The 19,994-nt window shown below is 38.7% G+C and overlaps 1 protein-coding gene across 3 annotated transcripts in view; it reads right to left on the reverse strand.

Moving 5' to 3' along the window:
* LOC118808105 (histone deacetylase 4-like) overlaps positions 1–19,994 on the reverse strand; it is a 77,429-nt gene that overhangs the window by 56,343 nt on the left and 1,092 nt on the right. For 2 of the 3 annotated variants that reach the window (XM_036570534.1, XM_036570533.1), the window contains exon 1: positions 23–134. In XM_036570534.1, coding sequence (XP_036426427.1) covers positions 23–68 — 46 coding nt within the window. In that variant the 5' untranslated portion in view covers positions 69–134. Of the gene's footprint in view, positions 1–22; positions 135–16,732; positions 16,879–19,994 lie in introns of those variants that run through there. The other variant, XM_036570535.1, reaches the window with a different exon arrangement.

Consider the following 19,994-nt stretch of genomic DNA (forward strand, 5'->3'; position numbering starts at 1 on the left):
GGCAAATGAGAAGCGCGCTCACTGTGGGCAGCAGTCACTGAAGAAAGTGACCCTTCCTTGTGGTTCATGTGGAAGTTTGAGTGCTAATGAGGGGAAAGAAAGAGCGACGCCAGCACACTAAGCATAGCAGAGGCTAATCAAATGGCGGATTAAAGACAGATCGATAAACGCGTTCGTGATTTGATAGAAAACAGCACATGTCCATGAAGCAGCAATAGGAACACTGCCCCCGTCTCCTCCTCCTGCAGACCGGGCACCACAGTGGTAATTACTATGAGAACATGAAAAGGCTTTCATGGTCTCCCAGCAGCCCCAGCGCAGCAAGACTTGGCTATAAATAACCCGGAGAGAGAGAGAAAGAGAGAGAGAGAGAGCAAGCAAGAGAGAGAGGCAGAGAAACAGAGGAGAGCATCAGTATGCAAGGAGGCATACAGACCAAGCCGCACAATCAGTCCCTTTCCAATAACACACCAAGTGCAAAATTTAAGCTCACACGCTTAGCCTCTTTCGGGGCTCTGCCGGTTAAAATAATCTGTTTCTTTTCCCTCTGTAATATTTTTCTGCTCGATCTGTTTATCTATCTTTCTTTTAATGCATGCTGAGAACAAAGTAAATCAGGAAAAAACAAGGGGGCACCTTTCAAAAGAAAAGAGGAAACTTCACGTTGTTCTCCCAGGGTTCCACACGCCCTACCCAAGATCTATTTTGGAGAATTATCATAGGATGCATGATCCCTAAGCAAATACTGTGATGCTCTTCTAATTAGCCCCACGATAATGAAGAATACTGCATGCATCGGTGAGCAGAAGGGTGTATGTGTGTGTGTGTGTGTGTGTGTGTGTGTGTGTGTCTATTTTTAGCAGCACACAATCCAGGGGCTGCCTTTGTCTCGGATCACCCAGAGTCTGCTCAGCCTTGAAGGTAAAGCCACATTTATGCTATTGCTGAAGTCAAACTGCTGGAGTTTGACTAGGCTTTGAAATGGGGCCGGTCGCAAAGTACACTCTACTAACTGCTGGCAAAAATCTTCACCTTAGTCACAGAGGCTGCTGGGCTGGACTTGGCATCAATTGACTTTGTTTTTTCTTGCATCCTAGGGCAACCTTTGATTTTATTTTAACCACACTCATTTGCATCGTGGGCCTTAACAAGTTTCCTACTTGTAAGGAATTGCAAATTTGAAGAGGCCTAAGAATAGCTGTGCACTTCAATCTTGCAGCTCATGCACAGACAGAAAGAATGGCCAATTAATCTGTGGCTACAACATACACAGGCACTGGTCTATGGTGATTTGCATGGGAAATACAGTGTACAAGTCCAAACACAGCGATTGAGGAGGGTTAAAAATTGATATCTGCAATTGATATGCTGTGGTTACCAGTGCCAAGTAGAGAGCAGGGTCCACTTTGCATGGCCATCTTCGTTTGACCGAGGCGCTGTACCTGCCTAATGCTGTAGGAAATTCAAGCCCTGTATTGTAGAGTGGATACATGCATAGCAAGCCACAGCACAATTAAACAAAATATGATTTGTATAGTTATGGAAATTATAGCAATGCTCGGCCAAAGCAGCTGCAGCCACAGTGCGTGGTGAGACTATTTAAACAGGGGTATCGTATTGCAAAAAACATTCAGTGGTTGATTTCACTGGTACAGAGAAATTTTAATACATCAATGAGGTATCAACTTTCCTAGGCGCTCCACATTTATAGCTGATAGTTAGCATGAGCAAGAGGAGTCTTATTACCTGTACACTGGTAATTGAGAGTAGGAGAGTGTTTTTTTTATTTAAAGCTAATGTCATTATCAGCTGTAAAAGCTTTTTTGGTGTTTAAATGTGGCCTAATAAAGAAATGAGCTAATAGGGTTGGTGGTAAAATCACTGTAACAGCATTGATTTTATAAACCAGACAAAATACAAAATAAGTACATGCACCAATGTTCAAATAATAATTTAGTTTATTACTAACAACTTGAAGTTCAACCAAAGTACCAATTCTTTATGCATCAACGTTACAATTCTTTACTTTTTTGATTATTATTTGACTATATTGATCTCTTAGCTGCTATTATCCATTTTGCAAGTTTTGCAAGAATTTAGTAACTATAGCCAACACATTATTTTTCATGTAAGCTGTATTTTGAAGAATTGTGACAATTGTCAGCTCAAATGTCAATTACAAGCCAAAATATCATGGTTCCCAATTTGCCTTTGTCCCACCTATTCTGTTATTCTCCAGGCAGACATTATGTCTCTTCCCATTTCCTGGCTTCCCTTTTCATCCTTCTAATTAACCTCGGGATGTCATTTTGAATTTAATGCTCCATCAAAAAGCTCTTACTTCACAGACATATGATTGTCTTATGTCAATTGACACCCATTCAATTAGCAAAACTCAATCTGCCGAGGAACAAAAAATTAGTGTTGAGGTTACAGAGTACTGTGGGTTGAGGCAGTTGACAGATTATGTAGCACAACATCTTGCACTCCTTCCATCCAGGCCCAGATTTTCAGAGTTCTATCACTGTAATCTCAGTCACACATTATCACTGTAATCTCAGTCACACATTCTTTTTTCTTGTACATCTTTTTGTACGGGTTTTTGTACGTCTTCGTCACTGTAATTCAGAATGAGGCAGAACCTCATTTTTAGAGTTAAACTCGCAGCACAAAGAAAAGGCTGTCAGGATGCTCAACTCACTACCTACTTTGGCCCCCCTTCCCCCCCTTCTGCCTCCCACACACACAAAGTTTGGATCCAAACACAGGTACCTGACCCCCACTCCCCAATACTGAACTCTGACACCCATTATTTTCTGTTACGCACTCATCACTTTAACTGCCCCATAAGCTCGTTCTAATTGCACTACTGTTTATAATTGCACCATTTATACCACAGACCTTAATCTGTGTGTGTTTTATGTCACTTTATTGTTAGTGTCTATTTAATTTCACACATTTCCTGTTTACCGTCTATTTAATGTTACTGCTACACAATGGGGTCTGAGAGTAACGCAATTTCAATACTCTGTATGTCCTGTACATATTGTAGTATTGACAATAAAGCTGACTTAATGACTTAATGACTTAATGGCTTCTTTGACACTCCCGTTGGGGTTTCGACCTGCAGCCTCATCCAAGGACATCTATTTTTGGAGTTTCTGAAGATGCATCTTCTCTCACTACTAAACCAGCAGATACTGTAGCATTCACTTTACTGTAATGTTTACTATACAACAAATCAACGTTACGTAACAACAGCAAAGAACTCACTTCCGAGTGGATAACACTGGCAGCGCTGCACTGTTACAACAGGATTTTGTTCTAATCCTGATATTTATTTGAGACTTATTTAACCAAGGTATTGGAGTAAACAGAACTTTTTCAGTGATCTTGTGATTAAACATCTAAATACAGAATTATTGTATACCTCTACATTTTTGTTGTTAACTAATGGTAAACTACATGTGCATAATGATAAACCTGTGTCCTACTAAAGTTCCTCTGATGCCATTAAATTCTATTTTAAACTGATCTTGCCTCTTCACCATTAACTGGACTGCGTGGGGTTAACATTAATTTTTTATCATTTGGCCTAATCATGAGCGTGCTCCAGCCAATCATTTTCACTCCAGTGTTTAATGAAAAACAAAAACTTTTTAAGTATTCTTTATTTTATCTGCTTACTGCTGTTATGTTAGTGCCAAGCTAACAATGCATTTACTTAGAATCACTGGGTTTCATATCACTTTTAGCAGCTGTATCGGTTTTTGAAAGCTGGAAAACGGTAAAAATGTAAACCTGAACCAGTATGTTCTTCAGTATGTGTTACCTCATCTGAGCCTCTTTCCTGGCTTCAGATGGATATCAGAGCAACTTCTATTCTAAAAAGTCTCAGAGTCATGGCTAGCTGCTCTGAGGTACCCAGTCATTTTAGCATGCTTTTTCTCTGCAGTAAAATCACACTGAAGCACGGTGGAGCTCCAAAACACGGCTCCATTTGTTATCAGGTTTAATACACTTGAATTAAACTTAAGATAAAATGAGCAGAATTGGGAAAGCCATGGGGTGGATAAAGCAGAGAGCAAAAAGGCAGTTTTCCTAACAGACGTTTTCATTCTCATACAAGCGTATTAATTTGGTGATGTGGAATTCTGTTCTGGAATTCTTCTCTTTATCTTTATATCTTCTGTCAGTTTCTAAGCAGCTTAAGAATGTATAAGCTTTATATATTAAATTCAAGTTTAATAGAACTTGATTACTTGATTTACTTGATTCAGTTAGGTATTTTTCAATTTGATTCATTCTTTATTTGCTCCATCACAGCAGAATGCAGGATGAGTAAACCAGGTCCCATGTAATTTTTGTACATTTGTTCACAGGAAAAAATCAGACATATATTTAAAAAATTGGATTTCACTCTGTCTAAACGTAACCTGAAAGAGAAACTTCAGTGCCTGCTCCCAGGGCATTAGAGTGTGTTGATAAGTGTCAACATTACACTGCAGCTGTGTTTGATGAGCAGGACAGTCATCCTCCAGAGGCTAAGCCAGACTGTAGAACAAAAGCTGTGGTCACAACCAGCCAACATGCCCTGTTCTCCTCCCATATGAGCATTTCAACTACTGCTGCAACCTTCATTGACACCTCCAACCAGCTCGGCATTTACATAGACCGTGGCATGAGGTCTGACGCGCTGACAGATTTCAATTCTTTTTACTTAGAGGTACTGACTGCAGTGCTGAATAGCCAAAAAAATCCAAAAAAAATTTTAAATGCAATTTCTGGATGGTCCAAAAGACTGGACTAGAACCTAGAAAATAACAAATTAAGGCCAGTGAGAAGCTAAACATAGACACTAGAGGCTGCCGGAGCCACACTGTAGGTCACCTTGCCTCTCAGTGAATGTGTGGCCAAGGCAGAACTGCAAATTCTCTGAAAAACACCTACACAGAGGCTTGCCAAGCCGGCATCTGAAGCTATCTTTACACAGCAAAGTCAGTATGCATTCTGCATCTGCTTCAGCACATGATTTGTAAGCCATGGTCAATTTACATGCATGCCTTAAGGTGGCAGAGTAGCAGCATAGCTTTGTTTACACTGGAAATAGAAAACAGAATCAAGTATATTGTGGGTGCGTAGGTAGAATAGCTAATATCATTTGACGGCAAGGATTTCACTGTTGATAAAATGAAAGCAATGAATAATTTTCATAAAAAAGCATATCATTTACATTTGTAATGCACTGGCAGCACATCAGAAATTGCTAGACCTTCAGATTCGAAATCATTTGTGTCAGTTGTAGGACAGTTTTTTTAATGTGCTATAAAATTAACTGTTAGATCAATACAGCCAGATCTGCAAGAATTCAGCACTTTAGAGACGCTGTGACAAAAGGTAAGAGAAAGAAAGAGAAAGCATGTAAACTGATTCACAGGCAAATCGAGTAAAATCTTTCAGTATAACTTTTTGTAGACTTTTTTAGTGAAATGCAAATACTGAAAAGCTGATGAATGAAATATGAGGGCAGAATTCATTTCTAGCATTCAGCCAAGGACTTTCAAACATAGTGGGCAAACATAAATTGGCTGCTCAAGCGTCCACTCAAAGTCAAATAAGCTTTTACTCTTCAAAATCCATTTATTCACATTGTACTTCTCTTCTATAGAAAAAGGAAAGCCTGAGCTTGGTGTTTCCCAGGTAACGCACTGAACTGGCAAATACCAGACCTGATTTTCACCTCAAAGGGCATGGGGCATTTTATCGGGATGCCAGAAAGTCCTCCACCTACATAGTCAAAGAAAAGTCGGAACTGAATTATTCACTTCCTTGTAAAATCTGTAAGGGGGCACCGTGAGGTAATGCACAACTATGTAGATGTCATGGAAATCATTTACAATGTCATAAGATAATTATAATGTATACATTAATACAAAAGAGCAAGCAAGTTCTGCTGGTTTAGATGAAAACTGCAATTTATTTTACCAAAGAAGCTGCAAATCAAGTAGGGAGAATTACCCCAATGTCCATGGGGTAAGAGAGAGGGGCTGAGAGAGATATCCAAACAGGCAAGAGAGAATTACAGCAGAGTCAGTGGGAAAGCAGAAGGTTGCCAAAGCTTAAACACTACCTGCTACTGGAAGAGAAGCACATGCCACTATACAGTCAGATCAAACATTCATGTCTACGGAGGTGTTTCTTCAACAGTGCAACTAGACATGATGATCAGTAAAATAAAAAACATTTGTTACATCATTATTCCAAGACAAATGTTCAGTTAACTGTGGTAATGGATCAAGGCCCTTAGTCTTCCTACATTCCATACAACTCGACAATGATATGAGACAGAATCATACGTGATCTGGGTCAAACCCTTAAATAGGAACTAAGCAATTGAGATAAATGGGAAGAAAGCTATTTTCTGGTCTGCTAATGAGACATAGCTTCAGAAACATCCCCTGCCCCAGAAATAGCCTAGACTCCAGTATTCCTACCTACAACATTACAACTGAATGTACTGTCACAAAGCAGTTTTACAAATGCTATATGTAACAGGTCAACAACCTATAAGCTAGTCAGTTTCTGTTTATGCTGGTCTTCTCTAGTCTGATCCAGTTTTAGTCCTTATTTGTCATAAATTCAGATGAAAATTAACATCCCAGACACAAAACTGTACTGACTTTTAAAGGCAAGCTACAGCGTAACTTTTACAGCATAACTTTTGTCACATTTGTGAGGGTGGACTACTTTTAAGACAGCCGGTAAAGAGTTCATCACGATCCAGCAGGTCATGAGTTCAAGCCCATTTCAAAACAAATTTCTTTTATGAACTGACGTAAAGCATTTAGTGGGCAGGGTGGGCAATACGGCAAAATTATATCACAATACTTGAAAACATTGTTCTAACACACAACAGCCTCCTGATAAAATGGTGAAATCTTGGCTATGCCACAAGGGAGCTCTTCGTAATGAAACTTGCAGTTGGTCAGTGTTCTGACGATATTCATAATAACATGTTGTTGTCTCCCAACCATTAGAGGTGTTTTGACAAAGCTTTCTCCATTCTAAAACAAAGGAGAACTTGGAGCCACTGTTGCGTGCAAATCAAAGGTATGATTTAAAATGGCACTGCATTGCTGCCAAAAATGAACCAGTGTTTTATTTACTGGCAGGCAAATCAAATATGGACAAAATGTAGTGAACCGAAGAACTTGGGAAAGCACAAAGAAGGAGAATTTGTCAGAATTTTTAACTTTCTGATTTAATGTATAAATTATTAGGCATAACAAAAAAGCAAACCAGATGAAGTATTAACAGCAAATAAAACTTAAAGAAAGGTTTCCTTTGAGCTCTAGGATTTCATACTCCTATAAAATTACTAGAGGTAAACATCTTCTGAAGCTTTTGGAGAGCCAGGAGGTATGGAAAATTGCCTTGCACTAATATTTTAAAAACACTCTTGATTTAGATAATGGATGCCAAGAGCATCTTTTATTACGTAAAATTGTTTGAATTAGATTTAATTCAGAAAATTTACTCTGTAATCTTAACTTATTCTCCTGTAAGACCTCTGGTTCACAGAGATGCTTTCATGGAGACAGACCTTGCCAGTGAGATACAACAAAGAAGAATTGAGAAAAATTAAATTAGGGACATTCTGTTTCATCTTTTCAATTAGACATAATATTATTATGATCTTTACGTCAATGTCTGACATGGATGCAGACAAAAGTGCAAAATGTCAAAAGCCTGGATGGCAGGGACAGTATCTGTGTAGACTGTAATTGGCGCTGTCAGGACTTTGGCAGAACATCCAGTATCTCTCTCTTTCCCTTGGGCACAAAGATCCTGACACCACGACACCTCCTGCTCTCTTCACTGGTCTCCTTTCTCCATACCCTGATTCCAATTAAAATCAGCACGCTTCCGTGCGTGCTCTGAAAACAAAGCTCAGACCCCATGAAGGCCCTGTTTGTTTAGCACAGCCACACATAATCTTTTGTGAAGCGAGAACAGGGGCTTAATACCCTGGTTCAACTCCTAATAGCGTCCCCTTTCCCTTGGCCCACCAACTAGACCCTTTGTTCTAGCAGGAATAACTTTGTACTACGAGGCTAATGGTTCCATCAGTGATACTGAGAGATGCCAGAGACTGCCATGTGGCAGACAAATTAGCGCAGCAGGCTCATTCCATCACAGAGTTCATCTGGAAGCCCAGAAGAAATGGCACAGATATCTGACAAATCTGTTCGAATATGGATACGTAGTGGAGGGGCAACATCGCAATGTGTAAAGGCATTCTCCATTCTTGCTTGATACAGGATTTCAGCAGCTCAACAGCTCAGGGTCACTTTTGTTGCATTTTTGTTTCATAATGTGTCAAATGTTATGACAGATCTGGACTGCTGTCAAATGTTATGACAGGTCTGGACTGCTGGCCCCCCGACTCTTTTACTAAGAAGACATGTAGTTGTAATACATGCAGAATGATAATGATGATAAAGACGTTGTCTAGATGGCAGCATCTGGTGCTCCAAAATCTGTATATATCATTCAGCACTAATGGCACCTTCACAGATGTGCAAGTCACCCATGCCATGTGCACTAATGCACCCCATGACATCACAGATGGTGGCTTTTGAATTGTGCACTGATAACAAGCCAGAAGGTCCTTCTCCTCTTTAGGAGCGGCGTCCATGATTCCCAAAAAGAATTTCAAATTTTGATTTGTTGGACCACAGGACACTTTTCCCCTTCGCCTAAATCCATCTTAAATGAGCTCAGGCCCAAAAAAGGTGGTGGTGTTTCTGGATCCCCTTTATATATGGTTTTGTTCTTGCATGGTAGAGTTTTAACTCCCATTTGTGGATGCAGCGACAAACTGTTTTTACAGACAGTGGTTTTCAGAAGTGTTCCTGAACCCTTGCAGTTTTAATTCAGTGCCAGCTGAGGTCCCGAAGATCACAGCCAGCCAGTATTGGTTTTCAGCCTTGTGCCTTACAGACAGAGATTTCTCCAAATTCTCTGAATCTTTTAATGATATTGTTTACTGCAGATGATGAAATCCCCAAGTTCTATTTTACACTGAAAAATGTTATTCTTGAATTGTTGCACTGTTGCCTGTGCAGTCTTTCAAAGAGTGGTGAACCCCACCCCATCTTAACTTCTGAAAGACTCAGCCTCTCTGGGATGCTCTTTTTATACCCAATCATAGTTGTGAGATGTTCAAACAGGTGTTATTTTTAGCATTACACAACTTTAACAGAGCTTTGTTACCCTGTCCCAAATTTCTGGTACGTGTTACTGGCATCAAATTCAAAATGGGCATATATTTTTCAAAAATAATAACATTTTCCAGTTTCAAAATTTGATATGTTTTCTTTGTACTTCAAAATGATTTGCACAGCACTGCATTCAGTTTTTACTTTCTTTTTTTGCACAGCGTACCAACTTTGTTAGAAGTGGGCTTGTAGAATAATTACTGTTAATATATGGAAAATCTTAAAAATTAATAAATTATGGCTGATTTAGTTGAATGCATTATAAATGCATGTCAGGCATCCATGTCACCTCTCCTCAGACCACACCAAACTGCACCACTTTCCACATGCTCAGCTAAAATAGCAGAGATGCCAAATCACATGTGGGAGCACTTTGAATTATCATACAATACGAAAAATGTTTGGGGCAAAAAAAGGATGGTATACCATGCAGGCATGAAGTTTGCTGAATAATAACAAATACGTAAGTACGTAATACTTGTCTGAGTACTGACATGTGTCCAATCCACACTGCCTCTGACTCAGCTCTGCCATGCAGTCTCTTTAAACTCTTTTTCTCCCTTTCTTTTCTAATTTAACAGTCTCAAACAGGTTTAAAATGTGACAGCACAAACAGTAGATCTATTTATTGCAACAAAATCACAACCACAAGATTTTACGGCTACAACAGAGAAGAGTATCCTCCATACACCATTAGTGCGATGCAGGAGCTTTCTCTATAACTACCACAGCAACAAGATCTTCACATTTAAGTAAATTATTATTTTAAATATACTTTAGAACGCCAGTGTGAGTTGTGTAAATCAACTAAATGTCTATGAAGTTTACATTTCACTTGAGCACAAGTGAACAAAAAAATGTTAAAAATAAGTATTTGAGTACTTGTTTAGAGATACAATGGAAGTGGAATAGAAAGAATAGAAGTACAATGATTCTAAAGTTTTGTATGAAAATATACCTGAAAAAGCATGTTGCACTAAATTTATCAAAATATCAATAACATACTGTTACAATGGGTGGATGTTCACAGTGCTTAGGATAGCCTTGCAATAACCCATCCATCTACAAAGTTCAAGTTCTATTCTGTCTTCGCTGCTCTAAAGCATGGGTATAGGCATCACCAGAGCATGGACAAGTAGTTAATTCTCTTTTCTATGCAAGTGGACTGGAAAGTATGTGCTTCTCTGTAGAGCCATTTTACTCTCCCACAAACAACAAATGCCGATCACTAGTTATTGTGGTAGCTGTTCCAGCAGGCATTAGCATGTCGAGTGTGTATTGTGGAGGCCTGTTCTAATTTTAGCCTGAAACACATGCAGGGAGATCAGAGCCGAGCAAGAGGGGGATGGGGGTTTGGGGAGGGGAGGGGATGTGGGGGGCACAAAAACAATTGGCACGTTTGTTTGTGTTCTGCACGTGCGGGATCCATGCAGATCTATAAATAGCGCTGGGTTAAGCTGCTCTGCCGTTCAAGCAGAACAGGCTTTTAATCCTGCATTCAACACGGGCCCTGCTGAGATAAATATAAACACCAGAGAGACAGAAAGATGGAGACAGATCAGTGAGTGAGATAGTGTGTTATGGAGGGAGAAAAAAAAACAGAAAATAGAAAATTAGGACAAAGAAACACCTTAAATCTAATCCACATTATTGCACCAGAAGTTTAAGTTTATTTTAAAACTGCTTCTAAAGAAAGTTGAAATAGGAGGCGATGTAAAGCTTTGTGTTAAACTCACATTCCACATTATGGAGCTAAAGTCTGAACAAGTTCAATCAAATATGTAGACATTATTTTCATTATCATTATTATTTCATTATTATTCTCAGAATGTCTCAGAATGTGTCAACTATGAATATATTCAGAGAGTTTGACACATGCAACCTTGCATAGTGCAGCAAATTCAGATTCGACTCTGCAGTGTAAAAGAAAATTTATATTTATAAACCTAAACGAATGCACAATCCACCCAAATCTTTATCAGATCAGCAGAGGGGAAGAGATACAAAATCTAATCCTGTGCCTAACACTGGGAATATTAATACACACTAGCTGAATTTGTCTCCTGATCTCCAGCTTTTGCCAATGTTTGAGTGCACACGTGCATGCCTGTGCTCGTGCTATGGGTGAAAAGGAAAATCATGACATTTTGGGGTTGTTTCTTTTCAGACAATTCTTTAGCAAATCAGTGGGATGCAGCATCTTGACTAGGTTATTGAACTCATTAGCACATAACTTCACAGTCATTAGCCATTAATGTTTTTTTTATTCATATTTTTTCAGGCAATTGTTTTTTCAAATAAATTTAATCGTCTATCATTCTTACCTTTTAAAAGCTGCATTTATTGCTATAGTAAAAGCATGCCTCAATCCAATTTTAATTTTTTCTCACTCATAAATCAATGAAACAAATGCAGAAATGTGGCTCCTAAATTTTTAAACAATCCTAGACTTGTAAGGAGCAGAGGAATTGTTTTAATAATTTGAATTTATTTGTTATTGTTGTGCATAAAGTCTTGTTTGGCAGAAAAAAACATCGTTTACATTTTTGCCACATTTTTGTCAGTGACACTGAAACAAGTCCTAAGTGCAGACTCTAACCTGTCAATACAGAATATAATTATTTGAGTAACTCACTACGTAATTAAATATGTAATAACAAAATATATTTGAATAGTATTGCAAAATTAAAGTATTACTCTTATAAGGGTTCTTCTCCTGGATACAACTCTCACTTAGGCCAAGGCTTTGTACATACTGATGTGTGCCTCAATGCACTAAGGGGAGAACATTAATCACTTGGCTTTTCCACACTGGGGAATCTTGACCAAAGTAGGACATTGGTCTCCTTTTACAGTGACCCAACAAAAACTCTATTGCCCAGGTACTGCCAGCCACAAATGTTGTAACTGGGAATTCAATCTGAGCCATAAGTCATCCCTAAACTGTACTAGATAAACTAGTCTAAATTGTGATGTTGAAATATAATCAAAGGGTTTTTTCCTTTTTTACCTACTGTATTTTCTTCTTTCGTATTTTCAGTGTTTATTGGCTGTTGGAGGAGTCCTTTCAGATTGAGACACTTATCAGTATACACAACAAGATTACGCTCGGTTGGGTCAAAAAAAAAACAAAAACCTTTCATATACTCCAACTGTTCTGCCCCTTACACACTACTCAATTTTCTCTTCCAGCTGTTGACTCTGACTCACCTAAAATCCACAGACTAGAGCCAACCAGCACAGACTCAGCCAGAATAAGAATCAGGGCTAAAATCAGGGTAAAAGTCATGTAGTATAGCCCCAGCTTTACCTGCACCACTGACCTTACGTGATATTTTAAACAAAAAATGCCTCAGCCTCCCTCAGGATGAATAAACATGAAAAGGGCACCAGTGCCCCCAGAGTGCTGACAAGTGTTGACACTTCTGTGTCTTGCAGATGAGATAAACAAACAGTAAGATGAGTTCACAATAACTCTGTGCCCAACAGATTAATGCTAGACACAACATTATTTACTGTTGAACAAAATGGAGAACATTAGAACAGAAGTCAATATTAGCTGTGCCATATGACAGTTTGTTAAAGGAAACATCAGTGTCCACTGTCTCTTGGGCTGCATGGTTCCTTGGTGGGATTAGTGGGATTAACGTAATTTGTCTGGTTAATGGTGTGACCCAAAAGCACTCTAACATGTCAAGATCTAATAAAGATACTCTTACTAACAACAGTTTCCCAAAAAGCATCAAACACTTCTCTTTAGTTCCCATTCTTCAGTTCCCAATTATTTCATTTGGTTTGTTTCATTAATATAAATGCTTATGAATGCTTGTGTCTGTATCTGTAGCTATACCTTCAAATCATACTCTGGGTAATATAAAGTTAAGATGGCCAACTGAGATGTTCTACAGACTCTTAGAAATTCAAACATACGGAGAAATGGACACTGAGTATTTCAGAAGAGAACACTCACTACCAAGTTCCAAACTGTCTCTGGAAGCAACATCCGCACAAGAACTATTCACTGGGAGCTTCATGGATTAGATTTCTATAGCTGGGCATCCACATACACGCCTGAGATCACCAAGCACTCAGCTGGAGTACTGTGAAGCAAACTGCCATTGTACTCTGGAACAGCAGAAATGCATTCTCTTGCAGATGCCAGGATAATGCTAGCAGTCCAAATGCATAGTGCTACTTGTAAAGTTTGGTGGAGGAAGAGTAATGATCTGGAGCTGGTCGTGATTTAGGATGGGCCCCTTAGTTCAAGCAAAGATCAATCTTAATGTCACATCATCCAATGACATTCTACAGGTTTGTGTGCCTCCAACTTTGTGTTAAAACTTTAAGAAAGGCCCGGCCCTTTCCTGTTTCAGCATGACAAAGGCCTCGTGCACAAAGGAGTTCCATATAGGTATGTTTTGCTGTGTGGAAAAATTTTACTTGCCTGCACAGAGCCCTGACCTTAACCCCTTCAATCAAACACCTGGAATGAACTGAAATGCTGACTGCAAGCCAGGCCTTATCACCAAACATCAGTGCCTGACCTCACTAATGCTCTTGAAGCTGAATGTAAGCAAATCCCTGCAGTCATTTTAAAAATATAGTGGATAGTCTTCCCAGAAGACTGGAGACTCTTACAGCACCCAATAATGAAGCAACTCTACATTAATGACCATGATTTTGGAATAGATATTCAAGACGTACATGTGGATGTGATGTTTGGGTGTCCACAAACTTTTGGCAATGTAGTGTATCTACTATCAATCAGGGGAACGACAACTGTATTCTGAAAGATGCAAACCACTGCCAAGCCTCAAGATTGAAAATGCATAGACAGCAGTTTGCCACAGAGTTTAAAAAAGCAGTACAGTTCTGGGACAAACTTTTATGGATAGATGAGACGCAAAGATTAACTTCTACCAAAGTGATGGAATATATAAGGCATAGAGAACAAAAAAGAAACTGCTTCCTGTGAAACATGGCACTCATAGCACTGAAAAAAAAAAGCTAAAAAGCTGAAATCTTCTTAGGCGGCCAAGTCAGTTCCCTAACTCGTACCCCATTAAGAATGCGGGGAAATGAATAGACATTGACAAATGTGTAGAAATTTCAGTTTAGAGCTGGATCATGAGACACTCAAATAAAGCTGCAATCCTTTCCTCTGGAAGCACTAAATACATATAAAAATATTTATGTAATGATAAAAACATGGGATCAAAACTTCCAACATCATAGAAGGTAATTAAAAGTTAACACAGCAACTGAAGTGTAGGTAATATAAGGTTTAACTACATGTGTTCAGCTAACTTATGTTTATGTTTAGCTAATGGTTTAGCTACTTACGTCACTGGTTACTAGTCCTAGTGGCTTGTGTTACAGTAACTATTTCCAAAATCTGGGATTTAAACTCTACCATCAACATCATGAGGCTACATGGGACAAGCATCTATAAGCATCTATACCTTCCATATACCATCCTCTACATGACAAACCTTGTGCAACACCTGCCACACGAGGGATACCACAACTGGCTAGACACTATGTAATAAGTGATGTCAGATAAAAAGCATAAAATGAGCAGCTGTATAACCGTAGTTCGGATGAACACTCCTCGTCCACAAAGTTGCTCATTATGACTATGTAAACAGCTATATCAGTAAAGAGATCAGAGCATGAGATTTCAGTAAGCCAGAAAACATCCTCATTTCTAAGAAGTTCAACGTATGTACAAGAAAATGGTAAACAGAGGGTGGGAAGGTTTTCATAGTAAATTGATCAGTTATGACTGAACTTTGTATTCAGTTGCAAAAATGAACATGGCCAAACCACATGAAGAGCACAACTGTGGATTTCTTATATCCGTGCAAAAACCTATGAGCAAGCTGCACACTGATGACCATGTTGCTCTTCATTCATATCATGAGCCTCCATCTACACCTTGTCTCTGCACTATGCTAACGTTCATAGTGAAAAAGGGGTGAAAAGTAAGCCTACTCATTTACTACTCTCATTACAGTCTTTTCCCTATAATACTTTTCCCATTAAGTGATATATCGTCATTTCATAAATCATAAAATGATTATCTTTTATAATCACAACTTCCTTAAAGAGATAATTACACTAAATAAACATGTTCACATTAGAAATGGATATACTCAGTCTTCTGAACAAAAACGGGAAAACAATGAATAGACTGGATGAAACTGTTACTCTGAATGGATGAAAGTGTTACTCAAACACAAATAAAAGAAACAGGATAAAAGACATTTGCTTCAATCTGATCTAGACTTTAGGAACATAGCTGCGACTGGACAGACACAGTTAACAGTGTAGTACAACTTAATGTTTGATCTCTCTGGAAGCTGATTAGGGATCTGGGGAGTGTCAAGAGCAGGTGTTTATGTGGTGTTAGATGGGAAAACCCATTATATCATTAGACAAACCCTGGATTAAAAAGGCTGACACTTACATAGAGACAAACACCGTTCGCAGAGAACAATGCATGCATTAGGGCAGAATGCATTAGCTTTTTCCTGCTTTATCAATGCAAACAAAATTAGTGGTTTTGCTAAGTCTGTTGTTTGCCTGCAAAACTGGTGTACTTCTGTATATTTTTATGAAATTTGCTAGTAGGCTATTTTTAAGTGTAATTTACCTTTTAATAGCATTTAACATGTTGGGAAATTGGGGTTAATGTTTAAGAAGTGTGCAGACATGTGCCCCTTCAGTTAGCTTTTTCTGTTTGAGAGAGAGACAGAGAGAGAGAGAAAGATTTGTTAAGTAGCTGCCTGTTAGTTCTCTCTGCTATATGCTGTAATGCTAGCTTTACCGTAAAGCTTCCCCTTCTACTCATTTTACTGTATGTGAAGTTTACTTTGAATGAATGGAATCGATAATAACTGCTGTTGTGTTTTGGAACTTCAGCTCAAAGAGACTCACTGCAGGAAAAAAAAATACAAAAGACCTCCAAAACTAAAAAAAACTAACTAAAATGAATGGATATTACCCTAAAGCAGCTAGCTCTAACTTGGAGAAAATGATCTCCTGATCCTTGTCTATGGCTGGTGTTCTCAGAAAAAAGGTAATAAATAATTATAATAAATAATACATTTAATTTTAATGTTAAAACATAGTTAGACAACAGGGCCTTAAAAAGGTAGTATCAAAAATCTGCATTTTTTAACTAGAAAATATCATGCTAATTATTTTTAGATATCACCCAGGGCTAGTTCCAAGTATATAAAGTTGTATATCTCAAATATATACAGTTAAGCCCAAAAATCTTCATGCCCATGTCATTTCCAGTCGAAAGAAACCTATTGGTCAAATTCACTATAAATCAATTATAAATCAAACATTTTGCATTCAAAACAGCAGTCAATCTCTATTCCAAAGCTAAGTGGTAGATCAACTAGCTAAGGGAAAGGGGTGTTAATTTGCAGCTAACTTACCTGAGTGATTATGAGAGGTCATTGTAATAATGGCAGAATAGTCTTTTCCTTTGAATGTAGGATCCAGAAGCAGTTGAACTATGAGATTCGGAGACCAGGAAACACTAGTTAGAGGCTGAAGAGAACTGTTCTCTTGTGGAATCCACCTGCAAAAAATTACAGAGAAATAACGTACAGTAAAGAATGTCAGAATACAGTGATGCGTATCAGGTCAGCTGTTAATTTTGTCACACATCATGATTTACAGAAATACACATTGCAGCCTAAAAGTAACTGATCAGTGATACAACTTCGAAACTCCAACATGCTGGATTTGAAATGAAACACTGACTATGAAGGTGCAGAAAGTTAGCATTAGATAATTATAGGCAATTTACAGCTACACTAGAACACCCATTTAAGAGGACTTAAGAAATTAGCGTGAATCTTAAAATAAAATCCACGCTCAGTGGGGATTACTTTGGTTGTATGATTTGGCCAGAACATTCTATAATTGGCCCTGAAAATGCCACAGATGTTTTAACAGTATGTTTAGGGTCATTGTTCTGCTGCAAGAGGTGGTATGAGCCGTTTAATTGGATTGCATGAGTGACACTTTATTTATCCTAAAAGGATGTTTAGATCATAAACAGTTCATTTTTCCTCCATTTTCACCCCTTCCCAACACTCTGGTGCAGGTTAATGTTCATCTCATATGTCTATAAGACTTTGTCCCAGAATGCTTCAGTTTTTAAGGTACTTTTAAGCAAACAGGAACCATTATTTTTTATGTACAATCTGCTATTCAAGAAGCTAATAAATACCTCATCAAGTATCGAATGAACTATCAGTGAAATCTTAACATCTCTCTAATGATGGTTAATTTTTTTAAGTAAATATCTGCCAATACCAATACGATTCTGATATTATTGTGCATCCACAAAAATACATCGTCATCGATACGTCAAGACATTTTCTCAATACATGGTCCATCTGTATCCATCACACTACATAGTTTTCCTGAAGTCTGATAAGTTGAAACATACAAAAAAACAGTGGTGCCATGTTTTATAAAATACTGTTAAAAACTATGAATAGAATAAATTTAATTCAACATTTCACTTACTGCACTAAATCCAGTTAAACAGACCTAAATATGCAGTCTTTATAATGAAACATGCAGTTGGTAAGTGTTCATTAAAGGCACAGTTTCCGATTCTGGAGAATGATTTTTGATATTTGAACTTGACAGCAAAACAAATACACCCCTCCCTTCAAAGCTCTATCTGAAGCTCTGTTCCCCAAATTTTGATGTGATTTGCCAAGGTGAACGACGCTGGGCTAACACATTTTTTTTTACATCTTTAGGCCATAAAGCCCTTTGCAAACACTGTACAGACAACTACTATGTTATAACATCAGAGCAAACAATGACACAGCAAGTAACACAAATAATGTTAGACTACGTTGTGGATTAGCAAACTGTCTCTACAATTGCTGCTACGAAGCTAACCAGTTGTGATTAGCTATTACAAAATTAGCAAACAGGACAAAACAATACTGACCTATTGGTCCTGAGAAACAGCAAAAATAAGTTAATGCTACCTGTCACCTGTCAAGCAGAAACAGAGCAACCTCCTCATCACTTTTCAATTCAGCCTCTTATTTGCCAGCTTCTTGTTGCTCTAAAATGCTGCAGCAGTTACATTCTGGTGCCTCAGGTTGCTGCACCATTTAAGATGAAATGGGAAAATTCGAACAACAGGCCATTTAAGGTGGAACAAGAAAATTCACTCAAGAGACGAGAGTATGTAACTGCTGCACCATTTAAAGTGGAATGGGAAAATTCGAATAGGAAGCTGGTGAATACAAAGCCAACTTTAGCCTCGTCACCTCTCTGAACTCTCTTCACCGTCTAAATGCCTCACTGATGTTAAAATGCCTGATTTAAGAACTAATTTCTTATTCATTGTTATTCGGATCTCTGCCCAATGACAGCTGGGATATGCTCCAGCACCCCACCGCGACCCAGAAGGATAAGAGGTTTAGATGATGGATGGATGGATGGATGTTATTCAGATCTTCCCCTCTTTTGCTGCTTCTCAGCCCTCTCTCCTTCTTGACAATGCCTCATGATTTCACAGGCTCCCTTTTGCAGAAAACAAAGAGGAACTGTCCACCACAAACCATTTCAATGAATGTTTCGGGAAGTGAAAAAGTACTTAATGAATGGTTTCACATCCAGAAAAAGTGGAAAGAACCTGTGTAATAAGAACTTCAAAGCAACCTGTTTTTGGCTATCAGCAAAATCAAACCAAAAACACTGCAGTCAATTCAATTCAAAGGACATAAGTACTAGAAACCCCTTATTTCTGTACATGGTGGCACACACACATATGCACATTCACAGCCCAGCGTCATCTAAGACAGATGCCAACAGAGATACTGCCTACTAATTAGCATGAAACTTCTTACAAATATAGATCTATATGAACATTATTCCCACGGAAGTCTACCAATATACCTAATAGCAAAGTATTCAGTAACATAGTGCCCTCAAAAAGACTGGAAAATAAAGCCAGGTTATTCCTGATATTCTGATTCTCTGAATAGTATTATAACAATATGTCATGGATAGTGAAGTTGGCCTCCAAAAACTATATAAAATCACGTCACAGGAACGTCTAAAATGAAGGCAAATTTAATAGTTGCTTGACTGAGCTTCATAAACCAGTGTTGGCTATTTTGCCCATTCTCATGTAGCCCCACTCCCTACCATGCCCAGACAGCATAAGGGAGAGGTGAAGGAAGGAGGGGGGAGGGGCACAAAAGGGGGAGACTGAGGAAATCAGGGGGGAAAGTCGGTCACAGAGCCCATCCATGCTAATCTCCTGTGATAGGACTGGGGCTGAAGGCAGGGAGGGGAGGGCGTAGCCCATGAGCGGGGCAGGATGAGTCCCCCATGTGGGCACTGACTTGGCTCAGGGGCCTTGCATGTCTACATCCATTGTACCCCAAACAGCCAAGAGAGACTCAGTGACATGTAAGGAGAGACAAGCGATGCAGCACAGCACACAGCAAAATACAATTCTGCATCACTGCTCACTTTAGAGTCGACATGGTAGTGCCCTCTGTTTAGCTTTCTAAGAAAAAAAGGCTAAAAAACATGGACCACACAGAGCACTGTCTAATCAGTCACTAGCAGCAGACAGGAACATGAGGCAATGAGGACTGTGGTTTTCACAAGAACACCAATAAATAACTTTATGTCTAGTTGTATTAG

Source organism: Colossoma macropomum, unplaced genomic scaffold, assembly GCF_904425465.1.
Source record: "Colossoma macropomum unplaced genomic scaffold, Colossoma_macropomum, whole genome shotgun sequence".
NCBI classification, from domain to species: Eukaryota; Metazoa; Chordata; class Actinopteri; order Characiformes; family Serrasalmidae; genus Colossoma; species Colossoma macropomum.